Source organism: Dendrobates tinctorius, unplaced genomic scaffold, assembly GCF_039654945.1.
Source record: "Dendrobates tinctorius isolate UK_male_01 unplaced genomic scaffold, ASM3965494v1 ptg000028l, whole genome shotgun sequence".
Lineage (NCBI taxonomy): Eukaryota > Metazoa > Chordata > Amphibia > Anura > Dendrobatidae > Dendrobates > Dendrobates tinctorius.
In genome coordinates, this window is record NW_027361696.1 from 23,495,006 (window position 1) to 23,511,771 (window position 16,766).

The window sequence follows — 16,766 nt, forward strand, 5'->3', positions numbered from 1 at the left end:
CCCCTCAAAGTATACTGCAGCCCCCCTCAGCGAGTATACTGCAGCCTCCCTGAGAGAGTATACTGCAGCCCCCCACATACAGTATAATGCAGCCCCTTCAGACGTACAATGCAGCCCTTTCATAGTATAATGTAGCCCCCTCTGAATATAATGTAGCCCCCTCATAGTATAATGCAGCCCCACACACAGTATGATTCAAATGCCCCCACAAACTCACACAATATGGTGCAGCCCCCTTCACACACACAGTATAATGCAGCCCCCCACAAGCACAGTATAATGCAGCCCCTTCAGAGTATAATGCAGCCCCCTAAGAGTATAACACAGCGCCCTCAGAGTATAATGCAGCCCCCTAAGAGTATAATTTAGCCCCACATGCACACAGTATAATACAGCCTACCCAGAGTATTAAGAAGCCTCCTCAGAGTATAACGCAGTCCCACAGAGTGTAATGCTGCCCCCGCACACAGTATAATGCAGTCCCCACACACAATATAATGCAGCCCCCACACACAGTATCATGCAGTCCCTACACACAGTGTAATTTAGCCCCCTCCACACACAGAGTATAGTGCAGTCCCCCACACACAGTGCAATGCAGCCCCCCACATACACAGTATAGTGCAGCCCCCACACACAGTATAATGCAGCCCCCACACACACAGTATAATGCAGCCCCACACACACAGTATAGTGCAGTCCCCCACACACAGTATTGTGCAGCAGCAAACACACAACACAGTAAAGTGCAGTCCTCCACACACAGTATCATGCAGCAGACACACACATGTTCCCCTGCTGCTCTGGCTTCTGCAGAGCATCTCAGCATCTCATCAGCTCCACTGCTAGCAAGCGCTGAGTCACAGACAGAGGGGGAGTGATAGGAGAATGAGCGTGACATGACGCTTTCTCCACCATCACTGTTTTCAACTGTATCAGCATCTGTGATGCCGGTAAGTTGAATGCACAATGCGGAGAGCTGGCAGCCCCTCTTACTCAGAGACCCCATAGAGGCCGCGTGGTGTGCCGCTATTAACGGCACACCACTGGCTGGGGACCCCTGGAGGAGCGGGTGCCCTAGGCGGCTGCCTGGTCTACCTGCCCCTAACACAGGCCATGACCAGGGGTACAGGATAATGACAATGATACTTGGGTTGCAGGTTAATGCACTGACAGTTGATACAGGATGATACAGACACTTGGGTACAAGATAATGACACTGACATTCGGGGTACAAAATAATAATAAAAACTTTCGGGGTACAGGATAATGACACTGACACTTGGGGTACAGGATAATGACACTGACACTTGGGGTACCAGATGATACTGCCACTTGGGGTTCAGGATATTGACACTGACAGTTGGGATACAGGATAATGATACTGACACTTGGGGTTCAGCATATTGACACTGACAGTTGGGATACAGGATAATGACACTAATATTTGGGGTACAGGATAATGACACTGACACTCGTGGTACAGGATAATGAGGCTGTAAAAAACACTCGGGGTACAAAATAATAACACTAACTTTCGGGGTACAGTAAAATGACACTGACACTTGGGGTATAGGATAATGACACTGACACTCGGGGTACTAAAAATAACGCTAACTTTCAGGGTACAGTTTAATGACACTGACACTTGGGGTACAGGATAATGACACTGACACTCGGGTTACTAAATAATAACACTAACTTTCGAGGTACAGTAAGATGACACTGACACTTGGGGTACAGGATAATGACACTGACACTCGGGTTACTAAATAATAACACTAACTTTCGGGGTACAGTTTCATTATACTGACACTTGTGGTACAGGATAATGACACTGACACGGGGTAAAGGATAGTGACATATGACACTTGGGGTACTAAATAACAACACTAACTTTTGGGGTACAGTTTAATCACACTGACACTTGGGGTACAGGATAATGACACTGACAGTTGGGGTAAAGGATAATGATACTGACACTTGTGGTACAGGATAATGACAATGACATTGGGGTACAGGGTAATGACACTGACACTAGGGTACAAGATAATGACACTGACACTGGGTTTACAGTATAAGATAATGACACTGACACCACGGGTACAGGATAATGACACTGATACTTGGGTTGCAAGTTAATGAACTGACAGTTGAGGTACAGAATAATGACACTAATATTTGGGGTACAAAATAATGACCCTGACATTTGGGGTACAGGATAATGACACTGACACTCAGAGTACAGGATAATGACACTGACACTCGGTGTACAAAATAATAATACTAAGTTTTGGGGTACAGTTTAATGACACTGACAGTTGGGGTACAGGATAATGATAGTGACACTTGGGGTTCAAGATATTGACACTGACATTCGGAGTACAGGATAATGACACTGGCACTTGGTGTACAGGATGACGACACAGACACTCGGGGTACAGGATTATGACACTGACACTGGGTTTTGATAATGACACTGACACTAGGTTTACAGAATAATGGCACTGATACAGTTGTGGCCAAAAGTATTGACACCCCTGCAATTTTGTCAGATAATACTCAGTTTCTTCCTGAAAATGATTGCAATCACAAATTCTTTGGTATTATTATCTTCATTTAATTTGTCTTAAATGAAAAACACAAAAGAGAATGAAGCAAAAAGCAAAACATTGATCATTTCACACAAAACTCCAAAAATGGGCCAGACAAAAGTATTGGCACCCTCAGCCTAATACTTGGTTGCACAACCTTTAGCCAAAATAACTGCGACCAACCGCTTCTGGTAACCATCAATGAGTTTCTTACAATGCTCTGCTGGAATTTTAGACCATTCTTCTTTGGCAAACTGCTCCAGGTCCCTGATATTTGAAGGGTGCCTTCTCCAAACTGCCATTTTTAGATCTCTCCACAGGTGTTCTATGGGATTCAGGTCTGGACTCATTGCTGGCCACCTTAGAAGTCTCTAGTGCTTTCTCTCAAACCATTTTCTAGTGCTTTTTGAAGTGTGTTTTGGGTCATTGTCCTGCTGGAAGACCCATGACCTCTGAGGGAGAACCAGCTTTCTAACACTGGGCCCTACATTGTTGGTAGTCTTCAGACATCATAATGCCATGCACACGGTCAAGCAGTCCAGTGCCAGAGGCAGCAAATCAACCACAAAACATCAGGGAACCTCCGCCATGTTTGACTGTAGGGACCGTGTTTTTTTCTTTGAACGCCTCTTTTTTTCTCCTGTAAACTTTATGTTGATGCCTTTGCCCAAAAAGCTCTACTTTTGTCTCATCTGACCAGAGAACATTCTTCCAAAACATTTCAGGCTTTTTCAGGTAAGTTTTGGCAAACTCCAGCCTGGCTTTTTTATGTCTCGGGTTAAGAAGTGGGGTCTTCCTGGGTCTCCTACCATACAGTCCCTTTCCATTCAGACGCCGACGGATAGTACAGGTTGACACTGTTGTACCCTCGGACTGCAGGGCAGCTTGAACTTGTTTGGATGTTAGTCGAGGTTCTTTATCCAACATCCGCACAATCTTGCGTTGAAATCTCTTGTCAATTTTTCTTTTCCGTCCACATCTAGGGAGGTTAGCCACAGTGCCATGGGCTTTAAACTTCTTGATGACACTGCGCACGGTAGACACAGGAACATTCAGGTCTTTGGAGATGGACTTGTAGCCTTGAGATTGCTCATGCTTCCTCACAATTTGGTTTCTCAAGTCCTCAGACAGTTCTTTGGTCTTCTTTCTTTTCTCCATGCTCAATGTGGTACACACAAGGACACAGGACAGACGTTGAGTCAACTTTAATCCATGTCAACTGGCTGCAAGTGTGATTTAATTATTGCCAACACCTGTTAGGTGCCACAGGTAAGTTACAGGTGCTGTTAATTACACAAATTAGAGAAGCATCACATGATTTTTCGAACAGTGCCAATACTTTTGTCCACCCTCTTTTTTATGCTTGGTGTGGAATTATATACAACTTGGCTTTAGGACAATTCTTTTTGTGTTTTTTCATTTAAGACAAATTAAATGAAGATAATAATAACAAAGAATTTGTGTTTGCAATATTTTTCAGGAATAAACTGAGTATTATCTGACAAAATTGCAGGGGTGTCAATACTTTTGGCCACAACTGTACATGGGGTACAGGATAATGACCATGACACTTCGGGTACAGGATAATGATGCTGACAGTAGGGGTACAGGATAATGGCATTGACACTTGGGGTACAGAATAATAACACTTACACTCGGGGTACAGGATGATGACACTGACAATCAGGGTACAAGATAATGACATTGACACTTGGGGTGCAGAATATTGACACTGACACTACGGTTCAGGATAATGACACCGACACTCAGGTACATAACAGGTTTATTACTTACTAGCTGAAGAGCCTGGCGCTGCCCGGGCATAGTAACTAACTACGGTTAGTTATAACAAATTATAATGATTATACCTATATATATATAAAGCTGAGTGTATGGCCCCACCCACTCCACATAGCCACATTCACTATAATATCCCACATCATCCCGTCAGCCAGAGCCACCGGACTACTACCCCTAATATCCCACATCATCCCGTCAGCCAGAGCCACCGGACTACTACCCCTAATATCCCACATCATCCCATCAGCCAGAGCCACCAGACTACTACCCCTAATATCCCACATCATCCCATCAGCCAGAGCCACTGGACTACTACCCCTAATATTCCACATCATCCCGTCAGCCTGGGGTCAGAACCAGAGCGCAGAGTGGAACGGTCCTAACTTCCATACCGGGGATCACTTTAAGAGAGGCCTGGTGTCAGAACCTGAGTGGATTTGCCCTGACTTGCATACCAATGAGCCCTTTAATAGAAGCCTGGGGTGAGAATCAGAGCGCTGAGGGATTAACCCTAATTTCCATACCAGAGATCCCTTTACGAGAGGCCTGGGGTCAGTACCAAAGTGCAGAGTGGATTTGCCCTCACTTCCATACTGGGGATCTCTTTAAGAGAGGCCTGGGGTCAAAATCAAAGCCCTGGATGGATTTACCCTGACTTCCATGCCAATGATCCCTTTAATAGAAGCCTGGGGTCAGAATCAGAGCACTGAGGGATTTGCCCTAACTTCCATACTGGAGATCCCTTTAAGAGGGAAGATGTACCTATGGGATGGAGGATGTGTGATGGGGATATGGGCACGGGAGGGGATGATTCATTTCTATCATGTGCTCTCTGCTCCTTTCTAGGGAGAAGACAATGGCTGGGAGCTTATGTTTCTGGGGATGCTTGATTTCTCCCACCCGGTCAGTGTCTGCTGAGGTGTTGTGGAGTGGGAAAACCACTCATAGCAACCAATTACTGCTCAGCTTTCATCTAGTAAACAGCTCTGGTGAAATGAAAGATGCTTAGTGATTGGTTGCAAGGATAACTGTTGCTCATCGCAACCAATCACAGCTCAGTTCTTTTAAACAGCTCTGGTGAAATCAAAGATGCTGTGATTGGTTGGTGATACACACATACACACATACTGTACATTCAATTTTATATATATAGATTCCTGGTTTGTCTTTTAATGTACATTAATGTTTCTTTCTCTCCTTTTCTTTTTTAGATATGGGGGCCCTCTGGATTGTTCACTTTTGCTTGTGGGGTGCATTATTTTGTGGTAAGAGCTAAAATAATGAATACATTATTAAAATAACGTAGCAACAAAAATGATTGAAATAAAAGATTTTACTAATATTCTACGATTTTTTAGATATATATTTTCTAATCTATTGTAATGTAGTGACTGTAAATGCCACTAGATGGCACTTTGGAGGATTGTATGTTCTTAACTCATGGCTAAATTCTTCCTAAGAGCACACCATGTGGCGAGAGAAGGATTTACAGGCCATTGGTTGAAAATAGAGATGAGCAACTTTGCCTTTTTTCGGGTCGAGTTGTGTTTCATGAAACTCGACTTTCTAAAAAGTCGGGTTGAACGAAATCGGCTATAGGGAAAAGTCGGGGTCCGACTGAAACATGAAACCCAATGCAAGTCAATGGGGAAGCAAAGTCGGCAGGGAGTGGAAGACAGTAAACACACCTACAGTGCCCATTTCAATGCCAACGACATCAATTCTTATTACTTAAGCTTGGCAACCTTACTTTATAATAATAGTTTACGCATTGAAAACTGGGGATTATTTGGCTAAAGTTGTGGGGGGGGTAGGGCTGGAGCCAGGTTTTCGGGTGCCCTGGGCCAAAGAGTGTCAGTGCGCCCTTTTAACACATACCACAATTCATAATGCTCCGGTACGGCACAGAAATATAGGTATAGTACAATGAAAAATACTTCACTGCTTACATGACATGACTGATATTATCTATTTTAAATTCTACAATAGCTCAAAAAACGGACAGTATATTACACCATACATTATTTTGGCCACCACCTAGTGCGCCATACAGAATAATGAGCCCCATATATTTCTTCATACAGAATAATTGGTCCCATATAATGTTCCATACAGTATATGATGAGCTTCACATAATGCTACAGTATATGTTGGTCCCCATGGATAATGCTCCACTGTCTTATGGGCCCAAATAATGCTCCATAGAGTCCATATGTAATGGGCCCCATTTCTAATGCTCCAGTGTATAATGGGCCCAGTAAATGCTGCTCCAGTCTCTGATGTCCCCCATTTGGAATGCTCCAGTATATGTTGGTCACCATGGACGATGCTCCAGTGTGTTATGGGCCCAAATTATGCTCCATATATAATGGGCCCCATTTCTAATGCTCCAGTGTATAATGGGCCCCGTAAATGCTGTTCCAGTGTCTGATGTCCCTCATTTGGAATGCCCCAGTATATGATGGGCCAAATGGATGATGCTCCAGTGTATGATGAGCCCCATATATCATTCTCCAGTGTATATTGCTCCCCAAAAAATGCTCCCAACATTTTAAAAAAGTTAAATTAAAAGTTAAAAAATCCTCGCTGGGCACTGCTCTTCTTTGGACTCCTCAGCCTTGCCATTTAAAAGCTCTCTGCACTTGTACTGTATCGGTAGAGGGCATACAGACGTGATGTCATCGCGCTCTGTAACCTGAATGTCACTGTCAGGAAAGGCGAAAGACGTCACGGCAGTGGAGCAGGGAGAGGTAAGTATTGCAAGTGCTGTGGCCCTGAGCAAGCATGGGGGGCCCACTTGTGAGTGACGGCACTGGCACAGGGCCCCTCATAGTATGACGGTATGTCTGACTGTGAGTGGGCCCTCCCACCGGCAGAGACACTTTTGCGTACTATGAGGGGCCCTGTGCCACTGCCGTCGCCCATGAGTAGGACCCCCCACCTGCTCAGGGAACCAGCACTTTCATCTGCACCTTCCTCTGTGTCACCGTGTAAGGTGGTATAGTATGCAGGATGGGGCACCTGAGTTTCATCAGTGTCACATTCTGGCTCTATAGAGTGCGAGAGGAATGTAGTGCTGTGGGTGAATGTACCAGCGGAATCATTTAGCAGTGGCTGAGCATCAGTGCACTCCATCTCCAATTCATGTTGGACTGGAGAATTCAGAATTTCACTTGATAGCACAGGCATGGCCTGTGAAAAAAGCTCCATGGAGTAATCTGAAGTGTGGGCTGCCGCATGCTTCCCTTTAAGTGGGGGTGAAGGAGACAAAGAAAGGGGTGGTTCCTGACCAGAAGCCTGCACTGATGACTCTGTGCTTGCAGTTTTTGTAACTTCAGAAGAGGAGGCAATAGAGCTGGAGGCTATTTCGGCAATGTAAGCCAAAACCTGTTCCGGATGCTCCGGCTTTAAAAGCAGTTCACCTAATCCCAGAAAAGGAAGCCTTAAAGGCCTTCTTGTGCCACCAGATGAGGCAGGCTCAACACCTCCTGCCTTAGCTGCTATTGTGCTTTTGGCAATACCAGCAGGTGCACCACCACCATCAGTACCAGCTGGCCCCCCACACCCACGTCCGCGGCCTCTTCCGCCATACGTAATAATTTTTGTGAAAATGGACTAAAAATACCAGCAGTTATATGGTACTGTTTCAGAAGCAGACAGCTCTATACAGTCTAGGGATAATTGCAAATCTCCGTATATATTTAATGAGTCAGACACAGATGGTCACAGGCTCAGTATGGATTAGACAATCATCTAAAGATTTGCAAAAGGGTACACTAAATTTTCAAAAGGGTACACTATCACTAGATACAACGTATATATAGTATAGTTTAAACATACTGAATCTCTGTATACATTTCAGGAGGCAAACACAGACGCTCTCAGGCCCAGTATGGATTCGACAACAATATCGAAAGTTGAGAACGGGTACTATGGCGCCCCTGAGGGTACGGTCGCCACAGAGGTACTGCACCTCATCCAATGGTGTGGTATCCCACCCTCAGGTAAGGAGGGATCACCACTCAGGACTCCTAACCCTGCACTCTACACACACACTAGTTAGTCAGTGCTTTCTGGGTGTACCCGGCGGGAGGATGGCCTTATCCCAGACTGACTAGGAAAGGGTGTTGGGGGTTAGTGTGGAATGTAGGTACAGTGGGAGGAGCTTAGGTAGTGGAGTGATTGTGGGCATCCAATCAGAGAGAGCAAGCTGACAGTTGATGGGTGGAGCTAGTCTGAGGTACATGGCTCTTTCTAGAGAGTTGTCATTCGGTGACAGGACAGAGTAAGAGCAGGAATGCTGTGAGAGGGCTGAGGGTCAGAGAAGAGAGAAAACTCTTGTCCAAGCTCATAGACTGGAAGGAAGGGGTCCTTGGGGCACGGGAAGTGCAATAAGCCACCTGTGAAGCCTGTTTCTGGAGAAGGAAGGACCAGGCCTTGTTGGGGAAGGTGGCTCCTGAAGGTAGTGGAGAAATACAGGGCTCAGCTAGAAAGACGGAGGCTGAGGTGCCTCAGTCACAGCCGTATTCAATACTCAAAAAGGCAGCTGTTGGAATAAAGGACCCCGGAGCCTGACCCACGTCGCCGGGTGTGATCCGTGGCTGCCGGCTTGGGACACTGTTTGCGGAGGTGCACAGCAGGAAGGAAGGGAGATATCAGCGCAGAGACACGGCCAAAAAAGGATACACAAGGAGGAGTCTTGAACAGGTGTTCTTGATCTAGCTTGGAGTTTGCCGGACCCCTCCCTCGGATGACACAGTACCAATCGGGTCATCTTGTGCACAAAACTTTAGAGGAAAAACTCAGAAACTGCACCCAACTGTGTCTTTGGGGGCTTATACAACTCACCTGCTACACACGCTACACTCACCATCACCGTCAATGGCTCACAAACACCATCTCAACTGCCCTGCGATACAGCTCTGTCCGTAGAGAGCTTCATCATCTTGGCTGCTATAACACCGGCCCGGAGGATCTGCATTGCAGCGTCGGCTACCCTAGCCGATTACCATGGGTGGCGTCATGATCCCCCTTTTCCAAATTAATTATCATATCATCTTCCACCTCATCAGAACTGTCATCTTCTTTATTGGACACCCAGGGCCACGGACCGGGACCAAATCACCACCTTGACATACTTCTCCCTTAAAAGAGCCTGAAAGGCCCGGTACTCAGTAACCCCTGGCCCTGCGTGGCATTTCATTTTAACACCAGATAACAGGGATATATTGTATAGTTTCAACATTATAAATCTATGTATATATTTGAGGAGGCAGACACAGACGCTGCCATGGCCAGTATGGATTCGACAACAATCTAAAAAGTCAAAAAAGGGTACAGTATCACCAGATCCACGGTATATATAGTATAGTGTTGTGGCGCCCCTGAGGCTTCAGTCGCCACAGAGGTACTGCACCTCCTCCTGAGGTGTGGTGCCCCACCATCCAGGTAAGGTGGGAACTCCTAACCACGCTCCAACACCTGCACCCCTCACTACAAAATAGTGTAGCAAAGCCACATTGCGACTTGTTTGGATAGTAGCAGAGCACCTTTGGTAGTTCCCTGCTTGGAAACATGAAACCTGCTGGGAGGCAGGTGGAGTTTAGAATACATAAAAGAACGGGAAGGTGTAGGATTTCAGGTCAGTCGGAGGGAGTCACTCAGAGAGATGTGAGGAGAGAAGATCCCTAGGAGAGGGATGGAGGAAGGAGGTGCTGCAGCAGATCTCAGTGACCTGGGTCTGCTGGTATGGGAAAGGAAAGAAGGAGAAAGACATTTAACTGAAGCCTGAGCTTCCATAAGAAAGAAAGACAAGTATGGAACGTAGGAGTAAAAGGGAACACAGAGGACGTGGGTTATAGGAAGAACCCTGCCTAGAAGTTCTAAGCGCAAGGTCGGGGCCCGGTCCCCGAGGTTGTATGGACACTAATGGTTCTGCAGCAGACACCGGTGGAGTAGTGGGCTGTAAATGCACTACTCCCATCTAAGACTTGGGGCACAACAGCAACTTGGATAGTGATCCGGGACTCAGGAGTAAGGAGACCCCGAAGCAGGCTACAGCTCTCTGCCGTACAAGTAGAGGTCTTGGGAACATCTGTCAGGAGGCACTCCAGTGTAACTCAGTACTAGGAGTACTTCACTTAAAGGCGCTATAGAGGAGACGTTCAGAAAGGTACATGTTGGCGGAGTGTTGGAAGGGAGCATCCTATCTTGCCTGGGGGTTGACTGAGCCCAGGACCCGGAGGACACAGCACGGAGGCAGGCATCTGTGTGAACTGCAGACTGTGAGTAACCTTTGGAACTACATACCCTGGTGTCCTCCACTTATTCCCACACCACTACACCCCGCACTACCACATCTGGGCACCAGCCTCTACACCACCTGTGTCTCTCCTCCATTGCTACATCTACACTGCCCTGGGACTACAGCTTCACCTGTGGGGAGCTTTACCATCTTGGCTGCATCCCACCACCAGTCCCAGAGGATCTGCATGCAGCGTCGGCCTAACACCTCACTTGCCGAAAACCACAGGTGGCGTCACGAACTATTCATAAACTTTATTTCATTGTTCTTTCATCCCCTTTTTTGCCATGGAGCCCCAGGGCCACGGACCGGGTCACAGCTTCCGTGACAACTCCCATTGAGATCAACGCGCGCGGTACTGAGTACCCCGCTAGGCCCTGGCGCTCCAGTTTCAACATTCAAAATCTCCGTATTTATTTCAGGAGGCAGACACAGGTGCTCTGAGGCCCAGTATGGATTACACAACAATATAAAAAGCAGTAAAAGAGGAATGGATCCCAAGCGTACTGCTGTATACAGTGTTGGAGTCATTTGGCGATCTACATATATATTTCAAGAGTAACACACAGCCTCTCACAGGCTCAGTATGGATTACACAAGAATATAACTTGAAAAAGGGTAATGTTTTACAATCATTCAGCTGCATACAGTGTTGGTGTCATTTTCAATCTCCTTATATTTTACCAGAGTAAGACACAAACTCTCACAGGCTCAGTATGGATTACACCAGAATATAAAAATGAGAAAAAGGGAAATGTATTGTACACGTACACCAGTAGACAGTGTTGGAGTACTTTGAAATCTTCGTTTATATTTCAGTGTCAGTTTGCCAGTTCAGACTCTCCACTAGAGGAAGGTAGATGGATAAAATTACAGATGTAAAGTCGAGTGATTTTAGATGTTTTTGAATTATTAATCACGGGAAAACCTTCTGGGAGAATTCGCAGAGGCGATGCTGACCCTCAATAACTTTAACTGTGGATACAGCTAAAATGCAAATTAGTGAACAAAGGGATGCTGTATCGCAGTAGCGTTGATCCCATCACAGTAACTCGTCTCCATCAAATTGGGATCACAGGGAGAGCTGTAGACATGCTCCTCACTGCCTATCATAATATGACTGGTCACTTTGGAGTGCAAAACACACAAGCCACAGGCTGTAGGGGATTCTATGGGATTGCCATGAGAGGAGACATTGAAAAATAGTGGCAGGAATGTCACACGTCTGTGACTATGAAAAATGTGAAAGGTAATCATAAAGCACCACTGCATCTGATTGGGAGTTGACGTCCATTACAAATGGTAGCCATTGGTAATGTGAAGGTAGAGGCTAGCAGCACATGACATAGCTACATCTTAACCTTCATCGATCAGTACACCAAATTTGTAGTGATTTAACTGGCCAGACTACTCAGCAGTGGAGCATGGAGATGTAAGTATTGCAAGTGCTGTGTCCCTGATCAAGCAGAGGGGACCCATTCGTGGGCACCGGTACTGGCACAGGGCCCCTCATTGTATGCCAGTGTGTCTGACGGCGAGTGGGCCCTCTCAAACGTCAGAGACACTGTATTGTACTATGAGAGGCCCTGTGCCAGTCCCGTCGCCCAAGGGTGGGGCCACACACCTGTTCAGGGCAACAGCACTTGCCCGGGTGTGGCAAGTCTTGACCCTGGGCCTGGAGTGGGGGGGCAGCCCATTTCGGGTGGTTTAAAAAATGGCATATGTTGATGTGTAGGCTGGACTTTCAGCTGCTGCAAATGGAGCAATTGGAGAAGTCAGAGGAAGAGGAGGACAAAAGCGAGCCTTTTTTCTGCCAACCTATGTGCTATCAGGGGAAGATGGGACAAAATCTTTTGAAACCCATGCATGGTTCATTTTAATGAAGGTTAGATCATCAACATTTTGGGTCGACAGACGGGTCCTTTTTTCTGTCAAGATTGATCCAGCAGCACTGAAGACTCTTTCAGATAGCACACTACCAGCAGGGCAAGCGAGCTCCTGTAAGGCATATTGTGCCAATTCAGGCCATGTGTCCAGTTTTGAGGCCCAATAATCAAAAGGGAATGACCTGTGATGGAGAACCTCGATATGGGAGGCGAAGTAGTTTGTAACCATAGTTTACAACTGCTGTCTCCTGTCACTTGCAATCGATACTGCTGTCATATAGCTGTCGTGTGCGCGGGACTTGAAAAATCAGACCACAACATGGTCAGGAAACCCCTGTCTCCAACGTCAGTTCGGCTGTGTGCACCACGAACACCTCTTCCATTTTGCCCACTACGGCTCGTGGGAGAACCAGCTCCGCTGCTGTGTGCTGGGAATGCCTCAAACAACCTGTTTACAGAGTTGCTTGTTTGTTAGCCAATATTAGCTCTAGGTTCTCCTGTGGCATGATGTTGTGTAATTTGCCTTTATAGTGTGGATCGAGGATGCTGGCCAACCAGTACTCGTCATCCCTCATCATTTTGGCAATGCGGGGTCCCTTTTTAGGATCCATAAGGCATAGTCACACATGTGGGCCAATGTTCCAGGTGTCAATGCTGCACTGCCAGTGGTGGGTGGAGGAGCACTTTCTGGCAAATCCACATTCCTCCAGTCATGCACAAACCCTGTACCTGACCTTGGCACGCCCACATGTTCTCTTGCCCCCTGAAAAGCATCCTCCTCCCCAAAATAATCATCCCCCTCATCCTCCTCATCTTCCTCTTCTTCGTCCACCTCGTCCACGCCAGTTCCCTGACCAGACAATGGCTGACTGTCATCATGGCTTCCCTCCTCCTCCTCCTGTTGCTCCTTCGCTGCAGACGCCTGATCCTTGATGTGCGTCAAAGTTTGCATGAGCAGACGCATAAGTGGTATGCTCATGTTTATGATGGCGTCGTCTGCGCTTACCAGCTGTGTGCATTCCTCAAAACACTGAAGGACTTTACAGAGGTCTTTCAGCTTTGACCACTGCACACCCGACAATTCCATGTCTGCCCTCAAACTGCCTGCCCGTGTATCCTCCCACGAATGCATAACAGCCTGCCTCTGTTCACACAGCCTCTCAACCATGTGCATGGTGGAGTTCCATCTTGTAGCAACGTCTATGATTAGGCGGTGCTTTGGGAGGTTGAGTGATTGCTGCAGTTTCTGCATACGACTGGAATGGACGTTTGATCGACGGATGTGCGAGCACAGTCTTTGCACCTTATGGAGCAGGGCTGTTAACTCCGGATAATTATTTAGGAAGCACTACACCACCAGGTTCAAGGTGGGAGCCAGGCAAGGTATGTGTGTGAGTTTTGAAAGGGCTATGGCTGCCACAAAATTCCACCCATTATCACTGACTACCTCGCCTGGCTCAAGATGTAGACTGCCCAGCCATGACTCAGTTTGTGGATGCAAGTAGTCGGCCAGTACCTCCGCGGTGTGTCTACTGTCGCCCAAAGACATCATTTTTAAAATAACCTGCTGCCGCTTACCACTAGCTGTTCGAAGGTGGGACACCTAGTGTGCAACACTGACAGATGTGGATGGAGTGCTCGTGCGACTGCGCTCTGTCGACGAGCTTTCGCTTCTGGAGGAGGAGGAAGGTCGAACGCCTACAGCCAACTCTTTCCTATACCGTGGGCTAGGCAGCACTGTTCCACCGCCGCTTTCCCCTGTGGAGCCTGCATCCACCACATTAACCCAATGCGCAGTGATGGACACGTAACGGCCCTGGCCATGCCTACTTGTCCATGCATCTGTTGTGAGGTGCACCTTTCCACTCACTGATTGTTTTAGTGCATGGACAATGCAGTCTTTCACATGCCGGTGGAGGGCAGGGATGACTTTTTGAGAAAAGAAGTGCTGACTGGGTAGGTCATAGCTTGGGACAGCGAAGGCCATGAGCTCTCGGAAAGCTTCGCTCTCTACCAAACAGAAGGGCATCATCTCTAATGAGATGAGTTTGGCAATGTAGGCGTTCAAAGCCAGTGTACGCGGATGAGAGGATGAATACTTTCTTGTCCTACTCAGAATGTCTGGTAGGGTGAGCTGGACTTGAAAGCTGCATATGAGGGAACTAGCATTGGACATGATGGATTGATAAGGGGTTGGCGAGGGTGTTGATGGCCTCGATTCAGTGTTTCCTCACAAAAATATTGTGATTGCCTGACTGGTTTGGCCTAGCGACAACACCTCAACATTTCTTGATGGTGGTGTGCTTAGCGGTGGCCTTACAGTGGGGGAAGCGATGGAGCATTGCCGGCTAACTTCAGTCGGAGCAGGTGCACATGTGCTACCTGAACTTTTGTAGTGCGTCCACGCTTGCAAGTGCATGTTGGTTAAATGTCTAAGCATGCAACTTAGATTTTTCCCTCTGCTAAAGGTCCTTCAGCACTTCTTACAGATAACTTGTGTCACACACACGCTGACTCTGTATAGAAGTGACCGTAATGCGAACGGCAGATATACAATACTGTTTGAGAATCGGACAGCACTATACGGTGTCTGTGTAGGGAAGGTGACCTGATGGATGGACTGACTGGTCAGGTTTCAAAGGGGTTTGCACTTGTCAGGCAGGATGTCAGTTATGACAGAAGGGAGAACAGCTAGGAAAGTGTAGGTGACGTGCAGTACCTGGAATTGACATTAGAGGGCAGGGAGGAGTGTGAGCATAGGACTTGACATCAGCTTAGGGCTAAGAAACCGTTGGTCATGGGGGGCAGAGTTACAGGGAACCGGGAAAGCTATAAATTTGACAGGAGGGTTCCAGGAGATTCCAGTCCCCAGGGGGAGCTCAAGTGACAAGAAGACTGTGACAGTTGGTGCACTGTGAGGAAAGCCTAACTAGGGGACTGAGGAGAAAGGAAGTCAAGGGGGGTGGTCCTGACACGAAGTACCGCAGTATAGACAAGGCTCCGGGTGTAGGACACCGTATTTGGAACGATGCATGACCAGTAAAATTACTGTTGGTGTACAGGCCTACGGCAGCCACAGTGACGGAGCTGTCAGAGCGTCACAGACTGAAAAGGGACGGTATGTATATATACGTCCCTGTTGAAAGTACGCTGTCTCAATGTGTTCTGTAACCCGAGACCTGTGAAGAGAATCGCGGTGTGTTGTGGGACCGTGAATAAACTTGGACCTGTTGCACCCGAAATGTGCCTCCATCTTGTGTCTGTACGTCACTGCGCGGTATACAGCGGGACCACCCCCCAGCCCAGTCCACCAACCCTACATTTGTATGGAAAGTTGTAAATCTCTGTCTATTTTTATACGGAGTGACACACGCTGTCTCTGTATAGATTTGACCGTAATCAAACAGCAGATATACGATACTGTTTGAAAAGCGGACAGCTCTATACAGTGTAGGTCTGGAAAAATGGAAAATCTCCTCGGTTTGTTTTTCGAGAGTCACGCACAGATAGCTTCACTGTTTGAAAAGCGGACAGCTCTATACGGTGTAGGTCTGGAAAAATGGAAAATCTCCTCGGTTTGTTTTTCCAGAGTCACACACAGATAGCTTGTATTTATCCGTGATACCAGCCGGTACATGGTAGTGTGTGGGGAGCGTACACCGCTATATGGTGTGTGAAAAAATGAACGCTCGGTAACTGAGCAGAACAAAATAATAAAAGTTGGAGTGCTTTGAAAAAAGTAGTTTGAACATCAGTGTGCACACACCAATGCAGCTATCAGGTAGCCTTAAAAGGCAGCCTAATCACCACCAGCGCAGCTGCACACTACAAAAATCCTCCCCTTTCACTGCACACTAACTGTACAGTGAAAAGCGCTAGCAGCAGAAGTTATTTTTTTTTCTTCTTCCCTGCCTAGCGCTCTCCCTATTCAGAATCAGCAGCAGCACCTCTCCCTATTCTAAGATCGGCAGAAGTAAGATGGCAGTCGGCGGTCACTGCCTTTTATAGGCACTGTGACGCCACACAAAGCCAGCCAATCACTTGCATGCCCTTCTCTAACATTGTGGGGGCCGCTGCTGACGTAATCGCGTTGCCCACACTAAGCATCCTTGATGATTAGCAGAGAAAAGGCGCTGGAAGTGTGGTGCCCCTGAGGCTCAGTCGCCACAGAGGTACTGTACC

General features: G+C 47.1%; 1 protein-coding gene across 1 annotated transcript in view; it reads left to right on the plus strand.

The window, feature by feature from the left end:
* Positions 1-5,587: 5,587 nt before the first annotated feature.
* The window catches only part of LOC141085213 (IgGFc-binding protein-like), a 120,976-nt gene continuing 109,797 nt past the window's right edge, over positions 5,588-16,766 (plus strand). The window contains exon 1 of the mRNA XM_073570466.1: positions 5,588-5,659. Coding sequence (XP_073426567.1) covers positions 5,608-5,659 — 52 coding nt within the window. The 5' untranslated portion in view covers positions 5,588-5,607. The remainder of the gene's footprint in view (positions 5,660-16,766) is intronic.